The sequence below is a fragment of the Typopeltis vanoorti genome, chromosome 4 (genome assembly GCF_054136105.1).
Source record: "Typopeltis vanoorti isolate ZY-2024b chromosome 4, IOZ_Tvanoo_1.0, whole genome shotgun sequence".
In the NCBI taxonomy this organism is placed as follows: Eukaryota; Metazoa; Arthropoda; class Arachnida; order Uropygi; family Thelyphonidae; genus Typopeltis; species Typopeltis vanoorti.
This window is the reverse complement of record NC_143552.1, coordinates 160,557,215-160,575,157: the sequence shown is the minus strand read 5'-3', so window position 1 is coordinate 160,575,157 and position 17,943 is coordinate 160,557,215. Positions and strand designations below refer to the sequence as shown.

The 17,943-nt window shown below is 36.9% G+C and overlaps 1 protein-coding gene across 4 annotated transcripts in view; it reads right to left on the bottom strand.

Moving 5' to 3' along the window:
* Window positions 1-17,943, bottom strand: part of LOC150107798 (kinase suppressor of Ras 1-like) — a 441,142-nt gene that overhangs the window by 187,505 nt on the left and 235,694 nt on the right. For 3 of the 4 annotated variants that reach the window (XM_090391553.1, XM_090391555.1, XM_090391556.1), the window contains exon 11: window positions 16,199-16,315. In XM_090391553.1, coding sequence (XP_090247679.1) covers window positions 16,199-16,315 — 117 coding nt within the window. The remainder of the gene's footprint in view (window positions 1-16,198; window positions 16,316-17,943) is intronic. The other variant, XM_090391554.1, reaches the window with a different exon arrangement.

Genomic DNA, 17,943 nt, shown 5'->3' with positions numbered 1-17,943 from the left:
CAAACCAGCAACTTCAAAGTAAAACAACATGTTACAGTTTATACGTGACCATGAGTAAGTAAAACATTTCAAATTGTAACAGACACAAGATCCAAAGTTCTAATTTGGTACCTCTATGTGGTAAAAAACAAGTATTACAATTGTGTAGGAGTTGATCTTAGGATGACAGTCTCCGAAATTTTTGGCAAATTAATGCAACCATACTTATTAAGGTCAGGAGAAAGCTTCATGGCCCTTGCTTACTCTAAAAATAGTCTTTCCGACCTGTAATGACTTCTATATAACACACTGGTCTTTTTGCATTTAAAACTGTGTAAAGGGGTGCAGAAAGCATGGTTTGTCTATCCTGACTTGCCATAATAATTGTAGCAAACATATTTCTTATTTTCCTCAAAGCAAAAGTTACGAGATCTTTCTTTTTGTCCATAGTAGGCTAAGTCACAGGGAATTTCATGCACTACATTACAGAATGGAGTTTGTCCTTAGGAGAGCAGATCAAAGTTGCTAATTTGACATGTGGTGTGCAGGTTATGTTATTAGTACTTTATCTTTTCAGATAGAACTCAGATATATGGAACAGGAATAGTGGTGTTTTGTTCTTCTGTGTTTGGGGGAGGGAAAAGTAGGGAGACAAGTAGTGTTTTATCTATTTTGTAGGAGCTGTAGTCATTGACCAAGAATGTATGGAAAAGATAGTTGCCATGGAGAGCTGCATCATTGAAACAAATAACCACAGACAGCTCTGTGTGTAAGTGTTTTTAGAATTCCATACTATTGGGCTGAATGATAATGTGATTGTTTATGCGTCTATGTTGGCTAAATAGACCTTATAAATGTTGGCAAAATAGACCTTATAAAATAAAATATTGCATGCACCTTTCATCCTTCTTGCAACCAACACACAAGATCACAGCAAACTTTCCCCTCATCTCTTATATTCAGGGTATATTAGAAAATATGCCCAAGTTCTCTGCAAATATGACCTCCATGTTACTTTCAAACCACTCATTCAGCTAGTTACTTTCATCCATTCTCCTAAAAATCTTCTTCTTCTTCTGCAGCTTCTCCCACTTAAGTGGGGTCACTTTTGATGACGAGTCTCCTCCACATCCTCCTGTCTTGGGCTGTCACCACATCCCAAGACAGGAGGGTTCTTCATGCTCAAGTCCTCTTCTACCAGCTCCCTCCATCTCTTCTTTGGCCACCCACGCTTCCTCCTTCCTTGCACATCCATCTGCATGACCCTTCTTCCCACATATTCGTCCTCCCTCCTCATCACATGACCAAATCATCTCAACTTTGCCTCCTGTATCTTTGCTCCTAAGTTCGTAACTTTCTCTGTTCCCCTCACATAGTCATTTCTCAGACGATCCTTTCTGGTCACATCACACATCCACTTAAGCATTCTCATCTCTGCTACTTCCATCCTGTTGATGCTATTTTTCCTCAGAGCCAGAGTTTCTATAGCATACGTCATAGCTGGCCTAACTACTGTCCTATAGATTTTGCCTTTCAGATTGACCGGCACCCTCTTATCGCATAACACTCCAGTTCCTCCAACCCGCTTGTATCCTGCATCCCACTTCCTTCTCAGCTCCTCCATCTTCTTCCACTGTTGAACCTATGTATCTAAAGTGCCTCACCTTCCTGATGACATTTCCTTCCAGCTCCAGATCTGTCTCCTGGCTGCCACCCACTGTGCAACACATATACGCTGTCTTTCTTCTGCTCAGTCTCACACCTCTCTCTTCTAGTACTTTTCTCCATCTTTCCAGTTTAGTTCCTGCTGCTTCTCTTGAATCTGCACACAGCGAGATGTCACCTGCATACAACATTGTCAAAAGAGCATCTTCTCTCACTTCCTCCGTCACCACCTCCATCACAATATTAAACAGAAACGGACTTAATGCTGACCCTTGATGCAAGCCAACTGGTACGTGAAAACTTTCTGTCTGTCCCAGACAGGTCTGAACACTTGTCTTCACATTTCTGTACATCTCTCGCACCAACCTGACATATTTCTCCAGAACCTTCTCCAGACTTCTTGCCTTGGCACTCTCATTCTTCTAAAAATCAATTGTATATTCTTGCACATCCTGGAGCATATAAAGTTCCTTGTGCCTACAGTTTAGCCTACTTTGGATAGACCGGTAAACATCTGTTAGTCTGGACTGGCAGACCATGCTCTGGATACTCCTTCACACAGGATTAAATGGAAGAAGATATCAGTATTATGTAGAAGTTGCTACAGGTCTAAGACACTACTTTTAGAATCAACATGGACTATGAAGCACTACTCCAATCTCAACAAGTATAACTGCATTAATTTGCTAAAGATCTGGAAGACAGTCATTCTAAGACCAGATAGCCTGACTTCTCAAAATTACTTTACAGTTTCTGCTCCATAGAGGGCACCATATTTGGACATGAGTTCATTTTTAGTTACAATCTGAACTGTTTTTACAATGATTTAGTTGAATGCTACGTGTGTGCTCGCACTGTTGTAATTTGCACTCTGAAGATGCTAGGTAAAAAACCAGCAAAATATTAGTAAGTTCAATAAATTGGTTATATGTTTAATTTAAAGTAGTTCCTTTGCATAAAGGTGGCTCTAAAACTGCAGTATTAATTACAGACCAATCTCCATCTTAGGAGTGGTGGTAAAAGTATTGGAAAAGTTGGTTAAAGACAAAATTCAAGAATGAGTGGATCAGGATATGATACTCTACAGGGGCCACCATAGCTTTGTTAAAGGTCGATCCTGCCTTATCAATTTATTAGTTTTTTATAATAGAATGACATCTGAGTTGGACAAAGGAAATAGCTACACAGTGGTACTTCTGGATTTTGCTAAGGCTTTTGACAGGATACCCCACGGAATACTGTTGTGCAAATTGAGATGGATAGGAGAATGGCTCAGGGAGAGATACCAGAAGGTGGTGTATGGAGGAGCCAAGTCCAGGATGAGACAGGTGACCAGTGGTGTGCCTCAGGGCTCTGTGCTTGGGCCATTGTTGTTTAATTTGTACATAAATGATATAGGAAATGGCTTAAAAGGAGATATTCAGTTGTTTGCTGATAATGCAAAGTTGGGTAGCACAATAAAAAAATCAAGCTGATGTTGAAAGTTTGCAGGATGATTTAAATAAGCTGGTAAAATGGGCAAAAGGAAATGGATGTCAGTTCAATGTGGAAAAGTGTAAAGCTATGCATTTTGGGATTAAAAGATTACCAGCTGTGTACTACATTAATGAAATGGTACTCCAAGAGATTGATGAGGCTAGGGACTTAGGGGTGTTGGTAGATAGGGAGATGAAGTTCAGGGGACACATTGCTAAGGTGTCCAAGATTGCACATAGGATTACTTGGTTATTGAGGAACACACTAACATCCAGAGATAAAGAGGTTATTATTCCCCTTTATGAAGTGTTGATACTTCCACATTTGGATTACTGTGCTCAGGTCTGGTCACCTAGATTCCTTGGAGATGAGGAGGTTGTGGAAAGGGTTCAGAGGAGAGTGATTAAGTTGGTGAGTGATGTAAAAAATGCTCCCTACATTGATAGATTGAGAGATTGTGGATTGCAGAGGTTGGTTGATAGGCAGAGAAGAGGGGATGATAGAAACATTTAAATTACTAAAAGGTTTTTATAAGATTGATGCAGGGTAAATGTTTCAGATGTGTGATGGTGATGGAAGAACAAGAGGTCATCCCTGGAAATTAAGAAAAAGAGTGGTTAACAAGGGTGTAAGAACGAGGTTTTTCGCCTGGAGGGTGGTGAATGAGTGGAATGCATTGCCTGACTCAGTTATGAGTTCTTTGTAAATGAATTCAAGAAGAGATGTGATAGATATTGTTTTGATAGTTTGGGTCTCCCGGGATGAGTCTACTGACTCCATGGAGATACCCGTAATAATAATGCTCTTGGTGTTTATACCATGAAGTATTATTATGAAAAACTGGCTTTAACGAGTTCAAGTTTCCATGGCTTGACATATCCATGCTTTTGTGTACAGACATGCACACAAATGTCAATCAGAGGTAACTACTGTATCATAAGCAGGTTTCTTAGGTTCCATCGCTGAGAAATGCTATGAAACTTAACAGATGAGATGGGCTATAAGTACTGATAATATATAATATGACTATTCTTCAAAATTCCAGTATAATGACCATATGATAAGAACCTATAATATAGGTTTTTATCATATGGTCATTTAAAAAACTTTAACATACAACAGACTAGTTTCATGTGCTGATTGTTACATTTTACCAGGAATGTACTTATAAGAGTATATAGCTAGAGATAAAGTGTATCATAGTAATCAATATAATAGAGGGAAAATTAAAATAAACAATGAATGTGTAAAAGCAGGTGTAGTAGCTGGTACTGTCATAGCCGTGGTTTGTGAATGCGAGTTTTTTTGACAAATACCAAACCTAGTGTGGATTATGCATTAATTCTTATTGCGTTGAGTGGGAATGCATAGCATTTTGGAAGATTCTTAAATTTTCTAACAAAAAAGTTATATTCAATACACAGCACTTTTTTTTTTGGAGAGGGGGGGGGGGGCAAAAAACAGATGTGGTTTTTGGAAAAAAAGCTCTTTATAATCAACATGATAAATGCCACACAAACAGTGAATCCTGCAGACACCTAGTTTCTTGAGGGGAGAGTGAAAACATTTCAGAGGCAGTAAGAAAGTGGAAACCTGGAGATTTAAAATTTTCACTAAGAAATTTTATGTGTCATACTGCAGATGAGAAGGGTGATTGCACCTTTGAAGTCTTGCTTATTTACTGATATCTTGGGAGGATGTTTGCATAATCCTAGTAAGATTCATATGCCCATATTCATTAAGAGGAAGGATATGAGTAAGGGAACCAAGTTCTTTATTTCTCTTTTCTACGTTGCTGGAGATGATATGCATTGCCCTCAGATTTGATTATTCCTACCTTCTACAAGGAGGTGGCAGTGGTGAGATGAGGCATAGAGGAATCTACTAGTGTTGGTAAATTTTCTGTATACCGAATAACAAAGTCTTACCTTCAGAGACTTCTAGGAGAATGTCAAGGAAAGGTAATGTCTCATTCTTTTCAAATTCAATGATAAATTTTATACTATTGAGTAAGCTGTTAATTTTTGAATTCTTATAGTTCTCTGTTTGAACCTGGCCTGATGATGATAAAAATTTCATCAACATATCACAGGAAGACCTTGATCTGCTTTCAGTACCTATCCCTGAACTTGAAAGAAAATATTTTCTATACAATGTCTGAATACAATGACAATATCTGATGGGAAAAGATTTTGAAGTATTTCCAAAGCTTTTTCTCTGGATACATTTGCAAAGAGGCTAAATATATAACCTTGCTAGAAGGACTGATGGCTCTATTTCCTTTGTTCTATCAATAAGATGTAATTTCATTAGCTTCTACACATGAGTGGTCCCAAGATCTATGACACAACAGTGCCATTCTTGATGATGATTGCTTTTTCTACATGTGGTGCCACCATAAGAAATATCTGGCTAAATTGGAGCTAAGTGAATCTCTGGAATCTATAATGGGTTTCGAAGGTACTTCCAAATTAATCAATTTTTGGGACTCCAATAAATTTTTGGGACCAGTGGGTTCTTGGAAGTGAGACCGTTTTTTTTTTTTTTTTTTTTTTTTTTTTTTTTTTTTTTTTTAATTATTTCCAGCCAGTTGTAGAACTTTTTTTATCCAATCATTTGTTTTACTTCACATGTATGCCACACTAAATTCAGACCTGAATAGTAAGTTATTCATTTTGGTGATGTATTCTTCAGAATCTATGCCAACTATAGCACTTCCTTTATTTGTAATCAGGAGCATGCTTACTCTTATAAGCATGCTTCTGATGAAATGTATCAGCACATGAAACTACTTAAACTATTACATAGTTATTAAAAATTTGTAATAGAAGTTCAAGTCACGTGGTCATTATTGTCTCACATCAAATGAAATCTAAAACTTTTCTATGTACCTGACTATTGTTAGCAGTACAGTAGCGCGATTTTGAAACAGAAAGTTAATTATTTATTGATTAGAACAAATTTTAGACAATAAACAAGTAAATATTGAAGATACTGAAGAAAACTTTGAAGACAGTTCCAATAGAGGGTGCTTTGGACAAAGGTGCAATCAAGAATGCTATTGAGTCAGAAAAGTTTTTTGTGGTTAATTCACTGTGGGTTTTTTATGTGCAAGAGAACTAGTAGAAGTTGTGTGTCTGTAATATTTGTAGTGTGTGTGCTAGCTTGTTCATTTCAGTTTTCTTCCAAAACTCTATAAAAGTAGAGTGATGTGTGTATTGACAGGTACTGAAAGCCAGCTGCTTGGTGTATCAATGAATTAATTTTTGATTTCAGTTGTTTTATTAAATGTGAGGTGTACTACATGTATTTGTTGGATTATTTGGATAAGTTACAGATTTTTAAAGTGGATGGAAGAAGAGCGTATGCAAAGTCAGACTTGAATGTGGAGTTCATGGGCATGATGTATGAATAATAGAGGGTAAAGGGAGCAAGATGGAACAAAACAAATGAGTGCTCATCCGGAAGCAAGGAGAGATAATGTGAAAGAACAATGAGTAAGCAGTAAGAACGTTATGAAAAAGTAGACAAGTGATTCAGTGGGAGAAGCAATTGATTAAATATATCATGAATGACATAAGCAATACAAGCATAGCAAAGTTTGGGGAATAGAGAATGTGGTATAAATGAGATGAATGACAGAGCAATGAGTAGTAAGACAGAGGAAGATGCAAGACGGGTAGAAGAACAAAGGAAGAAATGTTTAGAAGCTAGTATGAAAGATATGAATATGGGTGAGGATATCAGAAAACAGTAAGGGTTAGGGACAAACTGATACGTGCAAAGTGAGACAGGACATTTAGAGAAGGAATTGGGAGTTGGAGGTAAGAAGGTGTCAGTGGAAGAGGAGCCAAAGATGAATGATTGTAGTGGAATGGTGAAAGTACTGTAGCATTCTATGGGGAATGCTGTGGTGAAAGATGAAAAATAGAGCAGGTGTCAAAAGTATGTTTGAGAGAAGCAAAAATAGGAAGAGAGACAAAGGCTATATAGAAGAGAGGAAGTGCAGAAGAGTTGACTGTGCTAGCAAGAACAAATGATTTGCAAGGATGTGTAAATGGGATAGCACAGGATTTGAAAGTGTTGCTAGAGATAGCGAATCAGAATAGTGTGAGAGAAAGAACTGCGTGTTGCTGAGGTATGATGGTATGGAACTGAGGAGAAGAGCAATGATGATGAATAGCATGATAACTAGAATGTGCAGGAAGAGGAATTCAGTATATAGACGCATGGGATAAATCTGAAGGTAAGAGAGAGTTTTTTTTATTGCAGACGGTCTACACTTGTGTGAGAGTGGTAGCATGAAGCTGAGTAGATTATTGATGACAGAAAGAATGTGTGTGTGGCCACTTAGGGAAACAGAAAGATGGTGGGATGGAGTGCAAGAAAAACGATGAAGGAAGGTAAGACAAGGATGAAGGAAAGGCCGCATGAATAATGAGGTGAGAAAATGTGGGAAAGAAAAGCTACTGAGTTTATACACCATTGGAGTATAAGCCCACAGTGTTTGTGGCCTTGATATAGGTCTGCAAATTATTGGTGTCAGTGAGACGTGGTTAACAGATGATGTACTCACAGGAACAGAATGATGGTTACATTTTTGTTTTTTGAAATGACAGAAAAGATAAAAGAGGAGGTAGGATATTACTGAAGATCTCAGAAGAGCTATGTCCCCTTTGTGTGGAACTTAAAGAAAGTGGTAGTCACAATGACACTGAAGCGATTTTGGTGTGAGGATTAGGCAAGCATGAATTTTGGATATTTATTGAGATAGTGATGCAAGCCAGGAAATATATAGAGAGAGATGATTCTGAATGGTTAGACTGATGAATTCTGAATGTTTAGATGAGATTGGTGAGAGACAGGAGAATGATAACAGTGGCAAACTATAACTATGGAAGAACTGATGAGAAGCAGAAAATAACATGTGACTAAAATGATTGAATTCCATGAACTACTTATGGCTATCTTATACGGCACATAGCTGAAGCAACACATGGGGCATGAGTGTTTAGATTTAATAATATCTCATACGGTGACAACAGAAGATGTCACCAGAATGCCACCAAATGAAGAGTAATCATGTAGTTTTGATGTAGGCGAGAAGTGGCTGGGGAAGGTACAAGGTTTGTTAAACCAAAAAATTTTGGAATTAGAGAGCAGTGGCCTATGATAAATTAAGGAAACAGAATGGTGACATGCTGTGCTAAATCAAATGAAGGAGGAAGAGAGAGAGAGATCCACAGTGCCAGGGACTTGGTCCAAAATTAGTTACTTATGGCAATATCAGATTGTATGTCTAAGGTCAGGATGATAAATAAAGTAGGGGTGCAATGGGTAAGTCATATAATTATGGAAGAACCTCTCTATGTTATGGAGGAGATATAAAGAACAGAGTAACCCCCCCCCCATATCCTCAGCAACATGAGGAATATAAGGTACGAGGTAGGAAGGTGTAGTGAGGAAGGAGAAATTGATATAGGAAAGGAGTTTGGCTGAAACAGTAAAGCAAAACTAGAGAATTCTAGTTATGTTGCTAGTAAATGAAAGGGTGAATATGGAAGACTGACTTTAGTTGCTGGAGATGAAACATGATTAACATCTGTCAAAGCTGTAGTGGATGTGTTCAATGAGTATTCTGTTAGTACATTTCGTGTGTGTGTTGTGAGGGGGGGGGGGGGAGTTCAGGAATGGAAAGTGTTTAGAATTTTAAGTAACCTTTATATTAATAAGGCTGTATGAGATATTATCACATATTAAAAATGTACAGGTGCAGTTGTGAAGGTGTTAGAGACAGAATACAAGGCTCTGTTAAGGAGTTCTTACTTTAGTAATTTAGATACATTTTATAATAACATGATTAATACACTGGACAGAGGAGATGCTTATACAGTGATTTTGCTAAAGAAGTCTGATAGAGTACCACATGATGAACTACTGTCGAAACTGAGTGGGATCACCAGTATGATAATTCATACTGGGCAATTTATTTAGTAATTTCTTCAATGCCTCCACTCCAATATCACTCTTATCCAGCACTTCTAAAACTGCGGTCTACAAGTTAAAAACTATTTTTATAAGAATTTTATAATATACTAAGGGACTCCACCCCCTGATGATTACAGCGCCCAATCAGGTTATTACTAACACCATGTTCCAACATAAAAATGTGCACAAATTCACATGGAGAGAAGAGGCAAGGAATAAGAACAGTCTCATTGACTATGTTATTGTTGATAGTGATGTTTTCTCCCTGGTGCAGGACACCAGAGTGTACAGAGGATTTGAAATTGGAAGCGATCACTATTTAGTCTTGAGCAGGATAAAATTGAATTTCATATTGAAAAGAATGACATGTAAGAAAGTTTTAAAACGAATAAAAGTTGAGCAGCTCTCAGATGTGAACTGTAGACTAAAATACAGAAAGATTATTGAAGAAAAAATGAAAGAGTTTGAGAACAGGAATCAAACCTTGGAGATTCAGTGGCAAACTCTGAAGAAAACATTGATTGATTCTGCCAGAGAGGCATGTGGCGAGGTTGTCTGCAAGGATAAAAAAATCAGAACTCCCTGGTGGACACAGGAAGTAAAAGAGGCAGTGAAGGAAAAGAAGAAAGCACATCAAAAGTTCCTGTCAAATAAGTCAGCTTGTGCTCTTAGAGAATACAGAGACAAATGCAAGAATGCTAAACACTGTGTAAAACTAGCTAAACAAAAGTCATGGGAGGACTTTGGCAAGAATATAGAAAATAAATATCAAGAAGGTAGCAAAATATTCTGGAGGTTGTTGAAGAACCTTAGGAATGGAGGAAAGAGTGCTATAAAAGGAGTTAGAAATGATAAAGGTGACATGAAAATGGAAGAAAAAGATATCCTTGAAGTATGGAGTAATTACTTTGAAAAACTGCTAAATGAAACAAGCAGTGATGACAGCACAGTGGTAAAAAACACTGACCAGGCATGTAGTCAGGAATCCATATCCATACTTGAAGTAGAAAAAGCCATCAAAGGCTTGAAATGTGGAAAGGCAGCAGGAGTAGATGATATTCGAACAGAAATGCTGAAGTATGGTGATATAAGAGTCTTACAGTGGCTGCACTGCATAGTTCAGAAAGCCTGGACAGAGGGACGAATTCCGATGACTGGAGTAGAGCTCTCATAGTACCCATATATAAAAAGGGAAATAAAATTGAATGTGAGAATTACAGAGGTATTTCCCTACTGAGTGTTCCTGGCAAGATCTATGCAAGTATATTTGAGAAACGGTTGAGAAGAATTGTGGAAGAAAAGCTTGGTGAAGAACAAGCTGGATTCAGGCTAAATAGAGGCTGTCAGGATCAGATCTTCACTTTAAAACAAATAGTCAAGAAAGCATGGGCATATAACAAAGATCTGTATTTAAGTTTTGTCGATTTGGAAAAGGCATATGACAAGGTGCCAAGAGAGAAGCTATTCAATATGCTACAGTTATATGGTGTCAATGGGGCATTATATCAAGCAATATTTAGTCTTTATTTGAGTTGTAAGTCAGCAGTTAGAATTGAAGGAAGTACAGGAAGATGGTTTAATGTTAAATCTGGTGTGAGACAAGGATGTACATTATCCTCTCTGTTATTCATTATCTATATGGATCACATTATGAAGGAAAGTGGTATTAAACATGATATAAAAATCGGAGATGTTAATATCAGCTCTTTGCTTTATGCGGATGATATTATACTTCTAAATAAATCCGCTACAAGTCTGCATGATTCTCTGACTAAATTGAGTAGATGTTGTAATAGATATGGTATGAAAGTCAGCAATAAAAAGACAAAGACAATGAAAATAGGCAGAATCATTGAAAATGTCAACTGTATTGTGAATGGAGAACCTGTGGAACAAGTGAAACATTTCCGCTACTTAGGCACGATTTTTACTGAAGATTGTAAATTAAATATAGAAATAAACAGAATCAGCAAAGCTGGTACGGTAGGAAGTCAATTGAACAACTTCATATGGAATAAGATAGAAATTAGAACACTAAATTAGCTGTATACAAGACAGTGTTCAGACCAGTTTTAACTTATGGATCTGAGAGCTGGGTCAGAAGTAAAACACTTGACCAAAGACTAGATACCGCAGATATGAGAGTCCTGAGAGAGATTATAGGCTTGAACAGATGGCATCAATGGCAGTATCATATTAAAAATGAGGATATTAGGAAAGAACTTGACATTGTCAACATCCAGGAATGCGTTAGCAGAGCTAATCTTAGGTGGTATGGTCACTTAAACAGAATGGGCGAAGAAAGATTAGCAAAACAAGTGTTCTCTGCCAGGTTGGCAGCAAAACGACCCAGAGGAAGACCAAGATATAGGTGGATTGATACGGTACAAAGTGCCTTAGATGATAGAAATATAAGATCTGATAATGTTGGAGTCTTGACAAGTAATAGACTGATTTGGAGGAAAATTGTAGATAGGAAGTTAGTAATGATGTAATTTTTTTCATGTAGTACTATCATATCCTGTATACCCCTTGAGGGTATATGGCAGGAATTTGATGATGATGATGATGATGACCCCGAAAAAAGCGATGCAAGTACAGCAAGGAGGTGACGTCACTTGGTGATAGCAAATGGGAGAGCGTCGTACACAAGTTTGGAGTGCAGAAAGAGGATGCTATAATGAAGTTTAAAAACAGATTCACATTGTTAAGAGGGGCCTTTTTTTTTTTTTTTTTGCTTCTTTTTATGTTTTTTTCTCCTGGTTCCTGTGGTGCTCCCCGGTCGCGTGTGCCCTCCCCATGGGTCTCCTGCTCAAAGTTCCCGAGTGGATCAGCATGCCTGATAACCGACAAGACGTGTGAAGATGGCAAAGAGGTAGTGTGTTTCCGTTGCTGAGTGACGCAGATCGCAGAAAATATAGCACGAGATGATGGCAGTGTTTGAGTTTTAGACCCCCAGTGTGGATCTAACTGATGAGAAAGCAGCAAAGGATTCCTTTGAAGGTAAATCGTGTTAGAACCAGCGTCGCGAAACGTTTGCAAGCCCAAAAGAAACAAGTGGCTAATTCGGGATGAGCACGTGACGGCAATCCATCGTACAGAGGGACAATCTATAACAAAGAACAGATGGAAGGATCGACAAATTATCTAACAAGGTGGTAATGTACAAATCTTTGCTTTTATGTGTTATCTATTGGTGACGAAGGTGTAAATGGACAGAGTTTAGAAATGGAGAGAGAGATTTTTGAGACAGTTTCCTGTGTTATGTTAATCGAATTGGACTGGTAGTCTACGTTCATAAGTTGTCTAGACCAAGTTTAATGTGTATGGGTCATTAGTAGCAGTAATCTAGTTTAATACTGACATCCATGTTTGTGATATAGATGAACATAAGATTCTCATGAGTGTGTTTGAATAGCCTGTCTGTTTGATTATTATTACCCTGCTTTACTTATATTTTAGTATTAACTTTGATTTGCTTGATTATATGTGTTGTTTAAATTGCAATGTTCTTAGATAAATAATAAATATTGCAGGCGTAGACTTCTGTGGCTAATTGGTTCAAAAAATATATTTCGGTGATTACACCACATTTTTTATTATTCAGTTATACAAAATACTGAAATAATGGTTCCAGACAAGTTTCGTAAATCGTAGGATTTACATCTTCAGAGGGTAAATAGTATAACTTAAAGTTTAAACAAGAGAATTAATAAATACAAATCATAACCATCTAGCTATTCATAAAACTCAAATAACAGAATGCAGATATAAAACGTTATTGACGTTGAACAATACTGGACGATGTCACGATGTTCTTGTTCTCGTTCATACTGTCCGAGCTCAGATTGAGGTAGATTTTGTATTAGAGCTGACCACACTTGATGTAGAATTAAACCTTTATTTTTATTGCATTGAGTTGGGTTTTTTTAGCATATTAGCAGCTTCTTTAAATTTTCTTATATAACTGTTGTTTTCTATGTATGACATCGTCATTTTTTGCCAAAGTACAACGTGTCCAGAGTGGAAGTGGTATGGAAAGGAGGCCCATTTTTTGTCAATAAAATTTCCTAACAAAAAACCTATATATACAACAAAAAGTTAGGAAAGATTAGCTGATGTGTAAAGTAATATCTCCCATAAAGGGGATAGACATAAACCATCAGATCTGTTTAAGTTAGGAAAGTGGAGTAAAAAAGCCGTTCTATGAGGAGCAGACTTTTCTGAAGGACTCTTGTCTTTTTCCAATGAACTCTATGTCAGGTTAAGATGGCATGTTCTGCAAGTCCAGACATAGAGTTCATTGGAAAAAGACAAGAGTCCTTCACAAAAGTCAGTTCCTCATAGAACGGCTTTATAAAGAAACGTGAAACTTTACTCCACTCTCCTAACTTAAACAGATCTGATGGTTTACATCTATTCCCTTTGGGAGATAGTACTTTACAAATCAACCTAATCTTTCCTAACTTTTTATTGTATATATAGCTTGTTTTTTTTTGTTAGGAAATTTTATTGACCTTTTTAGTTATCTTACACTAGCTACTTAGGTGCGGTTTTTGGAATTATCATTTACTGTTTAATTTGAGCTTAACATTTACTGAAAGATGCCTGTGACACACAGGCAAAAATTATACTATTAAAAAAAAAATTTTAAGTGAGATTTTCCATCATTAATTTTGTATTCATATGTCTACTCACAGTATTCCCTTACTAAGAGTTACATACAAAAATATTTTGTATGGAAGACTTTGGTAAGAACACAGAAAATAAATATCAAATAGGTGGCAAGATATTAACAGTTCCTGGCAAATAAGTCAGCTTGTGATCTTAGAGAATACAGAGACAAATATACGAGAGCTAAACACTATGTGAAACTAGCTACACAAAAGCCATGGGAAGACTTTGGTAAGAACACAGAAAATAAATATCAAATAGGTGGCAAGATATTCTGGAGGTTGTTGATGAAGTTCAAAAATGGAGGAAAGAGTGCTTTAAATGGAATTAGTGATGATAAAGGTGACATGAAAACTAGAGAAAAAGATATTCTTGAAGTATGGAGTGATTACTTTGAAAAACTGCTAAATGAAACGAGCAGTGACAGCACAGTGGTAAACAACACTGACCAGGCATGCAAGTACAGAGGTATAAAAGTCATACAGTGGTTGCACTGCATAGTTCAGATAGCCTAGACAGAGGGAAGAATTCCCAATGATTGGAGTAGAGCTCTCATAGTACCCATATTAAAAAAGGGAAATAAAACGGAATGTAAGAATTACAGAGGTATTTCTCTACTGAGTGTTCCTGGTAAGATTTCTGCAAGTATACTTGAGAAACAGCTGAGAAGGACTGCAGAAGAAAAGCTTGGCGAAGAACAAGCTGGATTCAGGCCAAATAGAGGCGCTGAGAATCAGATCTTCACTTTACGATAAACAGTTGAGAATTCGTGGGAATATAAGAAAGATCTGTATTTAAGTTTTGTATATCTGGAAAAGGCATATGACAAGGTGCCAAGAGAGAAGCTATTCAATACACTACAGTTATATGGTGTCAATGGGGCATTATATCAAGCAATACTTAGTCTTTATTTGAGTTGTAAGTCAGCAGTTAGAATTGAAGAAAGTACAGGAAGATGGTTTTATGTCAAATCTGGTGTCGACAAGGATGTACATCATCCCCTCTGTTATTCATTATCTATATGGATCACATTATGAAGGAAAGTGGTATTAAACCTGATATCAGAATTGGAAATGTTAATGTGAGCTTTTTGCTTTATGTGGACGATGTTATACTGCTAAATAAATCTGCAAGATTCCCTGACTAAATTGAATAACTGTTGTAACAGATATGGTATGAAGGTCAGCAATAACAAGACAAGGAAGATGAAAATAAGCAGAAGGACTGAAAATACCAACTGCTTTCTGAATAGAGAACCTATAGAACAAGTGAAACATTTCAGCTACTTAGGCACAATTTTTAGTGAAGATGGTAAATTAAACATGGAAATAGACAACAGAATCAACAAAGCTGGTAGTAAGAAGTCAATTGAATAAATTCATATGGAATAAGAGAGAAATTAGTTGGAACACTAAGTTAGCTGTATACAAGAGAGTGTTCAAACCAATTTTAACTTATGGATCTGAGAGCTGGGTCAGAAGTAAAATACTTGACCAAAGACTAGAGACCGCAGATATGAGAGTCCTGAGAAAGATTAAGGGCGTGAAAGAACTTGACATTGTCAGCATCCAGGAATGTGTTAGCAGAGCTAATCTCAGATGGTATGGCTAAACAGAATGGGCAAGGAAAGATTAGCAAAACAAGTGTTTTCTCCAAGGTTGGCAGAAAACGACCCAGAGAAAGACCAAGATATAGGTGAATTGATCTGTAGCAGAAGGGTACTTCAAAACTATATTACATCACTTACTTTGCAATTTGCTTTTTCTTCTTTATCAGAACCATTAAGAGCAAAATATGAATATACTTAATTTGTTTTATGATGGCCCATTATCTAAGGCTACAAAAATGCAGAAAAGAAAATCAAATGAAATTAGAAGTCCTTTTGTTTAAGACGACATTTGCAGAATAACTTTATTCTCTTTCCTACTATTTAAATAAAGCACAGGATGCTTCAAGCATCCCACCTAAGATAATTTCAGTTCAGTCACATCCATTTTAAAAAGATTAATAAAGTTTTAACCAGTCCTGATGGAAAGCAGGACTGCATTCCAAGGTTTGATGGCTTAAAATAGGACCTCACGGAGAATCAGTGACTCGCTGATTATCATCAGGATTCTAGTGACCAATTTCACATGGGAGTGGGGTGGGGGGAAAGAGCAAGGAGGATATAGTTTTCTCATGCCGTAATTATCGACTTATTTCTCTATTTCAGTTTAAAATGATATTTTGTTTACTGATTTAAATTCAGATTTGAGTTTTTTTTATGTTTTTTCTATTCCAGTCCAAATTTATGAAATATATTGATTTTATTGGTTCATTGATTCCAATTTTATCCAATTTCCATCCCTGATTTTGACAGAAACAAATATCAAAATTAAATGTTACCTTCAAAGAAATAAAAATAAATATACTTAACACTATTTTGACGAGGCCAAGATCTCTCACTTGGATCAATATCTGAAACCTGGGAGTCTTGGGAATCTACACGTCCAGCAAGGGTCTTCTCAGAATCAGTCTGGTGAAATAGAATAAACTAGGAAATAAAGTGACAAGAGAAACAGCACAATTAAGAATACAAAATGCAAAAAATAAAAACATAGTATTATATGTATGTGTATGAGGGTAGTGTATTTTTACTTTCTGTCATTTATGCATGTAATCCTATCAAGTTGCAACCACAATAAATTACTCCCTCCACTCCAAGTGGTTTCTCTTAATTTCAAAATAAAAAGAAAACATCTGAAACTAAGCTGCAAATTATAATTGCACACTAATTCATATTTCTGACTATTTAGGCTTATGTTCTATTTTACACTCGTAATAAAATTTAATGGAATGAATACTGCAACAGAGAAATAATTATTATTAATTATTATTATTATTTGACACCTCCAGGGAGTCCAAGGACTCATCGAGGGAGGGCACCTACTCTACAACACCGTCTCCACCATTCAATCACCAACTAACCGCAACTACACCAATGTCATCTACCACCGACCACCACTGGTATTTCCACAGGCAATCAAAAACTTCCATGCCCACAGCGGGATTCGAACCCGCAGCCTTTTCGCTGGAGTGCGGCTAGGCTATCCACTCAGCCAACCAGACCAGCAATGGATCTTCCTGTGTAGATGGATTTTCTGTAAAGTGATAAATAAAAAGCAAGTTTAATTGTTCTGATATTTGATCTATCACAGACTCATCTTCAGGAATCCTATAGTAATAGAATTGTTATGTGTGATAACAATAAGTGGAAGAAAGTAGACTACTTAAAGCATAAAGTCCTAAGAGGGATGCCCTCTAAGGGTGCTGCTGGCTAGCCTTAGCTGTTGAGTGGGAGGCCTAAGAATTAAAGTTCTCCAAATCTTAAGAAGATTAGTAAAACCATACTTTGGTTAGATTAGACTGCTTTTTTAAAATCTGCTACTGATTAAAAAAAACTTGATTTTTTTTAATCAGTAGCAGAACACAACACTTTATAAACTCGATTTTGTTTATAAAGTGTTGTGTGTTTTTTTTTTATGTAGGAGGGGAATGACCTACCAACTCCTTGAGTGTTGCCGCTAATTTCTTGGCTAGGTGGTAATTGGGGCTGTCTATTCCTTCCACTATTGGTCGAAGGGGCACGTTTTGTTTGTGTATTTTCGTGACCCCATATATTCTGGGGGGGCGGGCGGGCGTAGTGGGGTTTGAGTTTTTTTAACTGTGTCTGGTGGCCAAGAAATGACGGACTTTAGTAGTTTTTCTGTTTTGTCCTTTATCCTTTTTGTTGGATCATAATTTACCATTTTATATGTGTTGTTATCGGCTACTAGTTGGTTCATTTGTAGTATGTATGTTGACCTGTCAAGGACAACGGTGGCACTGCCTTTATCAGCTTTCGTTATTATTATGTTTTGTTTGGCTTTTAATGATTTGATTGCTGCTAATTCTGTTTTAGTCAGGTTGTTCTGTATGGTTTTCTTGGTATTTAGGACATTACTGGTTTCTAGTCGTATTTTGTCTGCTATGTTGTTAGGTAGGGATCTGATCCTCTTTCAATGTGGTAGATAAAATCCAGTTTGTTTAGCTTTTTAGGCGCTATTGCGTAGTTCAGTCCTATATTCAGCAGCGTGAGTTCGCTGTTGTTCAGGGTGTGGCTTGATATGTTAATCACATGGT